At 31.1% G+C, this 11888-nt stretch overlaps 2 protein-coding genes across 2 annotated transcripts; both read right to left on the bottom strand.

Moving 5' to 3' along the window:
- Nucleotides 1-2458: 2458 nt before the first annotated feature.
- LOC128189872 (uncharacterized) lies at nt 2459-4073 on the bottom strand. The gene is made up of 2 exons (XM_052861653.1): nt 3851-4073; nt 2459-2721 (listed from the first exon to the last, which is right to left on the bottom strand). Exons 1-2 carry the CDS (start codon nt 4071-4073, stop codon nt 2459-2461), a joined length of 486 nt encoding a protein of 161 aa, XP_052717613.1.
- A 2902-nt stretch (nt 4074-6975) lies between these two features.
- On the bottom strand, nt 6976-9550 carry LOC128189871 (uncharacterized). The gene is made up of 3 exons (XM_052861652.1): nt 8335-9550; nt 8034-8256; nt 6976-7892 (listed from the first exon to the last, which is right to left on the bottom strand). Exons 1-3 carry the CDS (start codon nt 8612-8614, stop codon nt 7424-7426), a joined length of 972 nt encoding a protein of 323 aa, XP_052717612.1. The 5' UTR covers nt 8615-9550; the 3' UTR covers nt 6976-7423.
- Nucleotides 9551-11888: the final 2338 nt, after the last annotated feature.

Below are 11888 nucleotides of genomic sequence, written 5' to 3'. Positions count from 1 at the left end.
TACGTGTATATAAGACTGAAAGCCAATTGCAAACGTTACAACAACTGGCTGGTCATTTTTACCAAACTTAATGAACTTAAGCATGGCAGTATATATCAATGTTACAATGCACCCGGAAGTATGCCAAATTGGGACCATTATCAATGTACTTGGACGATCCTATTAAGGGTAATTGTAAATTTAACAAATAAACTTAGGTTCCGTTATAAATGACATTGGAGAGTTCAATTAAGAGCTTGATTTTTTGCCATTTGAATTGTTGATAGTTTAAACGTATAAAAATGTGTATAATTACACTCAATCAAAAATTGTCTTTCTCTATTAAGTTCCAAGCTATATACAAATATCACAATTCTATGTTCTGTAAGCAAGGTTCGTGCCACGTTTATGTTTAAAAATAGGTCGCTGGACAGAAAATACCAAACGTAAAGCAAAATTTTATGTGATAACTATTAAACCACTACAAACTGTTGATGTTGTTCATAATTAGAGTTTCCAAATAGAAAAAATAAGAAGTCTCAGACTGTTTTAAACGAGGGTATTAGAAAAATACAGTTACTTATGTAAACAATGCGACTCAAGTCTTTGATATATAACAAAAACTTGTACACTCTTACTTTGCCTATAACTTGAAAAGCTTTCTAGTAAAAAAAATCTTGTTAAATGGAAAAAGACACATCCATACGATAAAAATTTATTTTGATGGAATACTTTATAATTAAATCCTGCGTTATCGAGGTTCAGGAATTGACTGACTCTTGCTCTGATAGGAAGAACCCTGAAAATTCACGGGTTTTTTTGTGGGTTTTTTTTTTGCTTTTGTTTTTTTTAATATAAGTTTTCAGGAGTAAGCTCCTGTGTTTTAACGACAATAACCGATTAATCGAGTTATGAATCTGTTGCAGTGGATTGTAAGATTTTCCCAGCAGCGGGTCGTTGAATTTTTGTACAACACAGAGTCTGAGTTTGTCACTGTCATGTTGTGCTGTCTTGTATATGTACAACCGGACCAGTCTACAGTTGACACATTCACAACTGTATCAATTTGGATGTTAGAACACGGACTGCACTAATTAATGTAAGAGCAAAGAAGTATTTGAATGCTTAATTCCATTATTTCTAGATGCTAGCAAAACAATTGCACTAAAGAACAAACAACAAAGTAATACATATAACTTGACAATCTTTTAAAACCCTGCTTGTTGATTATAAAGCATTGAAATATTTCTATATTCCCGGAAGATAGGTCAGAGTCAGGATATGTTTGATAAAAATAAATGCACACTCGTGTTATTTTGAAACTGCATTTGATGATAGTCAGTTATCATTTTCACATTTTTCTCACTTATTGCAGGTATTGGCAGAAAACCTCTACGATCGCTGATACCGAATTCTTGTGTTACATTTTGAAAATTCTAAACAACTCTCAGAAATTAAAAAAAAAGCTCACAACATACACAAATTTCATTTTCCTTTTACAACTTAAAACTATACACATGAAAGATTGTTGCAGGATAACTAATATGACATTTTATTTGCTGTTGAAAAAGAACCTTGCAGAGTAATTTACAAAAAGATTCCAACGGTAATAATACATTGTGTGTTTCTAAACAACAAATCAATTATTTCGTCAACACACATATTGCTGTTTCGATTTAGAGTGTGAATACAAAACGCACCAAATGGTGTGTGAGCATGGTCGTAATAAAAAGCTGCATCGCACAATATAAAATACTTCTTATTGACATTTTTAAAAAATAATTTAAGGTATAGATTCAGTCATTTTTTGTATTGCTCAAAAGTAATGTTTTTGATTTTATTTTGATGTTTTGTCCTGTTTCAAAATAATGCACAAAATAAAAAATAGCATCTATTGACATTAGAATACCCGAACATTAAGAATATATGAATAAATACCTCACAAGACTTTCAAACGCGTATTTGTAGCAGTTATTTTGACACCACTGCATCATTTGTTTTTTCTTGTAGATATTTTTATGAGGTTCAATGTAAAACAAAAGTTTGTACGTGTATATGGATCGTTTTGAACCTGGTAACATCTGCTTTAATTAGCTTAATTGGTATCGTTTACATTTTTCACAACAGCGTACTTTGTCGCTCTCATCAAATAAACATATGGTAAATCAGTGTTACATAGATGACAGAACTAAGAACCTCTAATCCACCAATGCTAGTCAAATTTCTAAAATTATTTTTTCAACAGCACAGATTGGAATTTTAAAAATATTATCCATCACTAAGCTATGCAACGTATGCATATGTTACACCATAAGGTGTGATATGCATTTTATTATGCTATACGCCTTTTTAGTCCAGGTAATCTTCTGAAGAGTGAATATCCGATCGCTGCGGATCAAGAGGCGAGAACAATGCATGAAACGCTCTTTTAAGATTAGTTTTGTTAACATGTTGAAATAACATGACTGTTAATTTCAAATCAGCGTAAGAGACACGCAGTGATGTTAAAACGTGGGGTATGTCTCAGACTAAAAAAGGCAAGCGCAAGGAAGATGATCACACTGACACATGACAATATAATAATGGCAGCAACCAAAGCGTTAGAGTAAGCTTTAGTCCTATTTTTCTCCAACTGGTCAGTTTCTGTTGTATTCTGTGCTCTGTTATCGACTCCAGTGTCCGTCACAGTGTTTGAGGAACTTTTTTTCGTCATATCTAAAGTCTGTGAAGTCATACCATTCCCTAAAAAGAGAAAAGATTCACTATATCACTACACGTACTGTGAACCTTTAACTTTTTGTTCAATAGAAATGCACGAAAGAACGAAATAATGATCAATGTCTTAGATTATTAAACATCAAAAAATAATTTCTTCAAAACATTAAAATTTTGAACGGAAATAAATTTGATTGAATAATTGATCTTTTCATAATATTTTAAACGCTCCGGGGTTTTTTTCTAGGTAATTTTTATGAATCTTTTCTAAATCTTGGCGCTACAAGAAAATTAAACATTTTTTTCGAAATGTTTGAATATCTTAAGCTTAAGGTTAAAACTGTTGGTTACATATACATGTAAGGGTATCTTTGCGAAAACAAAATACAAAAACAAAAAGACGCCAAAGTTTGAACAATAAATATATGTCTTTTATATTATTTTAGACGTAAAATATGTACATTTCATGAAAATTATTTTTAACTTCCGATTAATTTAACTTTGAAAGAAAACAGGACATGGGCATGACAACTCATAGTTCTTTTAGGTTCCAGAGATCTGGAATCAAAATCATTCAAGTTTACAATATTTGTGTTTGGAATTTATCTGGGACAAAGATCAAGTTCGGGTTGAAAAGGTTTAAATGCAAATAAATAAGAATAAATTTTAATGGTAATTTATCTAAAATTGAGAAACGTCTTTTGGCCCTTTGAATATATTACGCCATCGATTTATATTTCATTAGTTGTTTTTCTAAACACTATATATACAAAATTGATATTCGATGTAAACTATATAAAATTCAAATGTAATTTGCCTCGATATGATTTAAAGAAAAATAATGACTCATTCTTTCTTTTCAATCTTTTCAATCTTTTCGGGAAAAGAAACTGGCTAATAACTACAATGCCCGTTTACGTTAAGTTTTGATTTTGTAGAAAATGTTATTTCAATGAGGTGTAATCAGATGGTTTTGTGTAAAGCATATACTCAAAACATGTTTTTTATCTATTTTTTCTTCTTTAAACCATGCTTGTTAATAAAAACTATATTTAGAACAACTCTTTAAGATGTTTCGCAAAATCAAATTGAAATCCCCCTTTTCCTGTAATACACATTTAATCATGTATAAATATCTACAAACTAATAAAATTACCGATACTGTAGTAGATTGTAAGATTTCCCGAGCAGCAGGTCGTTGAATTTCTGTACAACACAACAGAGTCTGAGTTTGTCACAGTCATGTTGAACTCTCTTGTGTCTGTACAACTGGACCAGTCTACAGCTGTCACATTCACTGCTGTATCAATTTGGACTTTAAAACATGGGCTGCAGCCATTTAAGTAAGAGCAAAGAAGCATTTGAATGTTCAATTCCATTATATGTAAATGCTAGTAAACAATTGCACTAACGAACAAACAACAGAGTAGTTACTATAAGTTGACAATCTTTCAAAACCCTGCTTGATGATTTTGAAGCATTGACATATTTCTGTTCCCGGAAGATAGGCAGAATCAAGATATGATCAATAAATGTATATGGACACTCGTGATATTTTGAACTGTCCTTGATGAATGTCATTTATTATTTTCACATTTTTCTTTCTAATTGAAGGTATTGGCTTAGACATCTTATCTACGAAGGCCCATAGCGGCCGCCACTCTAACGTTTAGTTTGTAACGTGTACAACGTTTTGTCTGAAACTCACCGACACATTTCACCTAAAAGTAAAAGTGTATAAATTGTAGTGTCATTGCAAAATATTAAGTACACTTTGTTCGTGCATTCCAGTACACAGTTATAGGGATGATGATGAAACAATTGTTTTGTTTCCTCTTCCAAAGGCCCGTCCTTTGAAAATCAGTTGTCTAAATGCTGGGGTGTAAAAATAGTTTTAATCAATTTCGTCCCTTCAAACATTAATCACAGAATCTCTCTTAACAAAGAAACAATTACAACTCAATTAACAAACATATTTACAAAGGCCTTTAACAAAAATACTTATCCCCTTTAATAAAAAACGATATTGCTTAAATAGATAAAATAGATTTTGATCATTTAATTATGTAGAATATAAACATAAAATTATATACTATGTATTTTATATAGTTATCTAAAATGCATTGCTTATGTTTTCTCGATAATTCTAATATATGATGCTTCCCATATATTCCTTAATCTGTTAATGACAAATAGTTATATAAGTATGTACATATACATCTGTTAACCCCTTTTTATTATATAACAAAATGGGTTTTTTTATTCATATAAAAATATCTAATCGTTCCTATATAATTTAATTGGATAAAAAAACGCCTGCTTATGGTTTGCTTTGTCATTGCAATTTTGGATTTATCTCCCCTGCAGTTATGAATGAATCAGAAAATACAGTTGTGATAAGAATTTGCGATCAATTTGATAAAGTGTTTGTTATTGTTTTGGTTAATGTAAGAAATTGTTTTTTCTTTGTGGGATAAGATATTACGCTCAGCTACGTTGGAAACGGGTTTCTCATTGCCTATAATTGATGTACATCTTTGACCTTTTACCTTTAACAAGCACACAGTAATAGTAATCTCGCATTGAAATTCCTTATAACATGTAATCAACATGTAATCATAGATATCAAAAATTACTCGAAGAAATAAAATCAACGTTAAAATACAATACGTTTTATAGTCTATAATTTGACAGGTAGCGTATTTACAAATATGGCGTCATGTAGATATAAAGAAAAAATGAAAAGCATATCCACCATGTTTTATGTCATGAAGGAACGGCTAGGAAAATCATTTAATTCTTACTACAACAAAATGTACGCTGTTACTATTATATCTGATTTATTGCATACATTTCATTGCCTATAGTTTATCTCGACTGGCAGTATTCTAATTTAACGAGGGCGGTTCTAATTTGTTCTGCCCTTGATTTTTTAATGAAATTTCTTACACCAGTTTCTACTGAAATATCAATCATTTTAAAACAAAACAAAAAATCAAACATTTACCACATCGTTTGATTAGGGGGTCATCTCAACGTTTGTTAGTTTTTAACATAGGAACCTATGGGATTTTGTATGAAATGTATCAATTTTGAACATTTGCTTTCATTTTTTTCAAACTTTTGCCCTAGGGATATTTTTTCCTGTTCTACATATGAAGGTTATCGCTAGAAGACATCTAATGACCAAATAAAAAAGCGTTTTACCTCCTGGTTTGTTCCAGGGGTCTTATCAAAGTTTAATTTGTGTGCCCAATTTCTCAGAAGTTGTCAGATAATGGCTATTTTTAGTTGACTAAGGCGGAAATGGTGATTTTTTAGTGTTATTAAAACATTCAGAGATATTTAAGTGATAAAAAATACATAAAATTACATAATTATATATAATAAATGGTTACTGTCTTGAAATACATGTATTGAGCTAAATTAAGTCAGGGCAAGAAAACAGAGGGTTTGGTTTGCTGAATCCTCTTCAAGTTTTCGACCCAAGCTCAAATATAGCTTATACTTCAAGACATGTATGTTTATTCTACAATATGATATTAATTTTACGACTCGAACGACAAATTTTGCTGAATATCTGCAGATGAAACCATAGCACCATGGCGTCAGCCAAGCAAAAAGATGACGTCACAATTCAAATAAAACGCTGTGTGAAAACTGTACTCGGTCTCGTTAAAGTCGAATAAGTCGTATGTATTAGAACCATCTTTAATGTTATTTTACTTTTGAAATTTCTTTCTTCCATTTTTGAATAATTAAAAATAAATTTATGGATCAAAAACACTCGCTTCGGGAAAGGACCAATAGGAATTGGAAAGTAATCGTGAAGATGTGATTAACATGTTTGCATTTCAATTACAGGCGCTAAGTCATTACATACTGTTCCCAATGAGTGAGCACAATTATAAATGCGGAAAACTTTTCTGTGTCTCCTTTACTTACTTGGGAGAGGTAATTTTGCTGTGATACAAAGTACAGAGACACACGTACGTAATCATACACACAAACACACGCGCACGCACAATAAAATTTTTATATACTATTCTATTAATCGTTTTTAATTAAAGGATATCAAAATATAAGAAGACTTTTAAAACTCCAATGCGACAAACGTCCAAACGTGAGTCATGCAGGTCTGCAATTGAAGGATACCTTTTACAGCTAGAGGAACGTAGTATCTAATTCTAATTATTTATGAGCTACAGAATTCTTCACTTTAATACCATTCAAATGTACAAAAAAAAGATATTTGAAATGAGTTTTTTGTATAAAGTATGTCAATAAAATAAATTTCCTTGAGCTGTAAAAATTAACGACTTTTTAAAAGTTCTTTGGTAAGATGTAGCCCTGATGTTATTATTAAAAACATCGATTTTTAAGTAATGGTGTACTGGGATTTATTCCTCTAAATAATAATCACACGATAATTAAATGAAAAACAAATGTAACAAATATTTTTTTTAAAAATCATAAACAGTAACGTTTATGTTACATAAAGTAAAAAATTATCAAGTAGAAAATAACGATGATTGATGAAACATATTTTTGATATTATTTGATCGTTTATCTCTTAATGATGTGTGATATAAGTCATGATTGCTAACCGTTTTCTGTTTTCAATCCAATTATTCAGTGATTATCTTTGTAGAGAGTCTGGACATGCTCATGCAAGTTGATGTACATGTAAACGAAGATATTCAACATAAATCAACATTAGTAGCTAATGTTAAAACATGTTCTCAGCTTTTCCAATCAGTCCAGGACTTTGTTGTGATGTCAGCCAAGGTAATCGAAGGATAGGAACAGCCATTGTCACTCCGCCACAAGTTGCAGGGCAAGGGTCCTTATCATCCAGATATCCTTCACAAGTGTTATTACAGGTAGATTTATTAGACCCATAAGGTTGATTTGATGAAAATGTTGTCACACATGAAGACTCAATAGGGCCTGCTTGTCTAAGGTCATTAGCATCAAGGTATCCATCATAGGTATTCATATAGGTGGCTTCATCTGAGGATACAGACTCATTGGATTCTTGGCATTTCTCACATGTGTTAACATAAATAACTTCATTCGACTTTATAGAGTCAACCACTCGCTGGACTGTCGTTTCATTTTCCCCAATATATCTTTCCATTTGGGTTTCGCTAAAACCAAGATTGTTACAACCGACTTGGGAAACGCGCAAACTGTCTCTGTTTAAAATAAAGACACTTGTTAGCAAAAGACTATTGATGGGCATTATCATTCGAAATATATGTCTGTAAAATAATGAAGTGGTTGTATTTCTTTTGTATAAAATCAAAGTTTTATGCCTCTTTCAACTTAAGCCATACTTTGTTTGCAGTTCATTTCTGCGTCTTACAGAAAAGATCAAAATAGTAACAATGGTGGTGAAAAAGAGAAATCCGCTGATGCCACCTAGTCCAAAGATTAGATAATCGGGAAGATGATTGGTGCCCACCACTAACTGTTGGGATACAGAGTATATCTGTTCTGTTGTAGAAACATTGGTCGCATCTACATATAGTTCCTTTCTGATTTCTTCCGGAGTCAACACTAAATTGAAAAAAATGATGTTTTTGATATTGTGTTCGAATACTATTTTGCTTCAAAAATATCAACATAATGACGTACCTAAAGCGTTGGATACGATCCTCAAGCCTCCCTCACAACACCGTTTTCCGCCTTGTTTGTAGCCAAATGGACTTACAATTCGCGTGAAAAATAAAGCATTCTGGTAGAATTTAGAACAATTGGAGTCATCGATTATAATATCATCATGGCGTGTTACATTTAACACACCGCATTTTTCACACGAGTTTACACTAGAACAGTCGATAACTGTATTTAGTTTGATCATCTTGCAATGCATAATATTTGAATTATTAACATCAATAATATATGTGTAAAACATCAGGAAGTGATCGAAATTTATTTATTTGTGAACTTCCCATTCTCAATACACATTAATGCACTTTCAAATGATGCATCAAATTCAGATCACTTTTATTTAGAGTAATATCTTATCCGTTTTTGAACAGGGATTACTTTTCAAAATTACCGAAAACGAACAAAGTATTTCATTATGGAATTTTATTACGGTGTACACATAAAATAAGACCAAAAATCCTACAATATTTTGTTTGATTTTTTTCCTGGAGCCGTATTTCACATCATCCGTTTAAAATTTCTAGCTATATACAAGGAAGCTACATGCTTTTAAGATTTTTTCTTTCAACAATTTATACTAATATCTAAAATTACAGCAGAGTGACCCATGTACAAAGTGGAGAGTAATTGTTAATTACATAGGTTTGCATTGCATCATAATGTTTGGCATATGAGGCGTCATCTTCCTCTATTTGATATAATCACGTCACTCTAATACTTATTCCGATATGAGTACTTTATCACACGTGTGAAATTTACAAACCACATTCTTCTGTTTAGTCATGACAATTGGTTTTGTTAATTCTTATATTTTATTACTTGTTATTAAATCTGTCCCTTTCAGACAAGGATATGCTTCACTAATTATAAGATGATTTGATAACTGGATAAGTAAGAAGAGGCCAGAATACCGAATTAATGAGGGACAACAACAATGATTGAACCGATTTAGGAACCAAACGCCATTTTACTCTTTTAATACAACACGAAGCTGATATCGTTGCAGGATGTTAGAAATGCTCTACAACCAGATGAAATATGTAATACATCATTTCAATGATAATTTCTTCACAGGGGAATCGATACCTTGTAAAAAAAAAAATCATATCATGAAAAAACCATCCTCAATCCAAACAAATTGTAAAAAAAAAATCATTGAGTATAACAACGTTGGAAAATCATTCTATAACGTCAAAGTATGTACTATATTTTTACATAACTAAATTGTAAAAGAACTTCACAACATTTTAAGTGTGTGCATATTTTTTAAGACTTAAGCAAGCGAAAGCAATAATAATGACAACACTAAAACATGACAATACAATAACAGCTATTTTCATTTTAGAATGATAATTTCTTGTGATCATACACGTAGCTTTGTTTATTTGACGTGTTGATTTCTTTGTTCTATACACGACTCCTTTGGCAGTCACAAGGTTTGAGGAATAATTGTTTGTGATTGGTGGTATGGTGTGTATTGGCTTTCCAATTCCTAAAAAAGTGGTTTACGAATATTGAGAAAAAATTAATTGCATTTTTAAAGAGCTGTATCAATAGAGAAAACAATGAAATAAAATCAAAGTAATTTTAATGTAAAAGGGCACTATTTAATATCGCTGATTATTTAGAAAAAAAACCTCCTGAAAACTGTAAATTTTATTAACAATAACTTGATGTATAAATAATTTCAAGCAATTCAATTCGTCGTTGATTACGAACTACGTGTGATATTACATTTCTAATCAAAGGTCGCTTGATTTAGATATAGAGTGCGAATTTTAGCGTAAATTCTCCATTTAGCCATGTACGATTTTAACAATTACGAATTATAGAGGTCAGTTTATTTAATAAATTGATACCATATTTTTCTCAACACTTTATTCATATTCATAGACATATATAGAATAAAAAAAGAAGCCTTCGCCTTCAATTTTTAAGAACAATTTTTGAGAATACAATAAGGGGAGGGGGTAACGCAATTACAGTATTTTACCAAACAATCCATAATCCAGATCATAATAATAAGTTTCAAAATGGATTGATTAATGATTTCATTTAAGCTAATGTTTTCATAATTTGAGATAAATAAATAATCGTTTCAATAACTGAATTTAGAGGAATAATTAATAAGGATCAACAGATCCTTTTATGTTAAATATCTCGTCAGATTTTCGGAGATGAAGAAATGGGTAAAGGTGTTCAATAAACGGCTACAAACGTTTTGTTAACGAGGTTAAGTCAGTAAAAATCAATTTTTAAGGACACTGGGGCTTCTAAAATCCAATATGTGGCTACATAACTGAAAAAAGATCGAATCATCTATGGCACGCCAAATTCACAAAAATAAGCTTATCATAATTCGATAAACTAGGTTTAACGGTTGGAAACTATAGTTTGCGGACAGAAAACTGTAGTTATAGACGATAATCTATATTTTGTTATAATTTACTGTAAACTATAATTAACACTGAAAACAAACATTTGCGATTGAAAAACAAAGTTTATCTGATAGATATAGTTTCACGGTTGAAACTATGATGAACACCTCTGAACTATAGTTACCCAATGTAAATTATAAGTTTCCAGATGTTAATCTTTATTTCGCAGCAGAATCTATTGTTAACGTTATTTGCAGACAGATAAACTTCATTCGTTAACTATAGTTTACAACCGTTAGATATAGTTTTACAGATGAAAACTATAGTTGAAGAATCGTTAACTATAGTTTGCGGTTCTTAAACCATACTAACCAGTCGCTTAACCTAGTTAATCAAATGTAAAACTATGTTTAGCTTATTTTTGTGAATTTGACATGCCATAAACATCCTTAATATTCATAGACTTTCTTACCGATACTGTAGTGAATTGTAAGATTTCTCTCTTAGCAGGTGGTTGAATTTCTGTACAACACAACAGAGTCTGAGTTTGTCACGGTCATGTTGTACTGTCGTGTATATGTACAACCGGACCAGTCTACAGTTGACACATTTTCTGCTGTATCAATTTGGACGTTAGAACACGAACTGCACCAATTCACGTAAGAGCAAATAAACATTTGAATGCTCAATTCCATAGTTTGTGGTTTGTGAGAGAGAAGAACAACTATCAAAGTGAAAACAACATGATGAGTATGTTTTTCATCCGACCAACTGTAATGAAGCATTACTGTATTATACACCAGGAAACAATGTTCACATGTGGTGGGAATAAGGTGTAGATAAATACTCTGAAAAGCTTAAACTGTTTATGAAATATTATTTTTCATAGGGTTCTATTTCTTACACGTATCATAAACGAAAGAACAGGTTATATAATTTTCTATTTTCCCTGTCATTATATAAAATATTATCATATACAGAGCCCATAAGAAGAGAATGGATATGGATATAAAATCAGTAAAATCAGGCTAGAATATGAATTAATACTGAACCATATCAACGTCTCTTAATTTTATATGTGCGTTTAACTTAAGGAAAATATGTTTCGGATATTACATTTGTATAAAAAAAAAAAAAAAA

Source organism: Crassostrea angulata, chromosome 6 (assembly GCF_025612915.1).
Source record: "Crassostrea angulata isolate pt1a10 chromosome 6, ASM2561291v2, whole genome shotgun sequence".
NCBI lineage: Eukaryota > Metazoa > Mollusca > Bivalvia > Ostreida > Ostreidae > Magallana > Magallana angulata.
The sequence above is the reverse complement of the archived record's forward strand: the minus strand, read 5'-3'. Positions and strand labels throughout refer to the sequence as shown.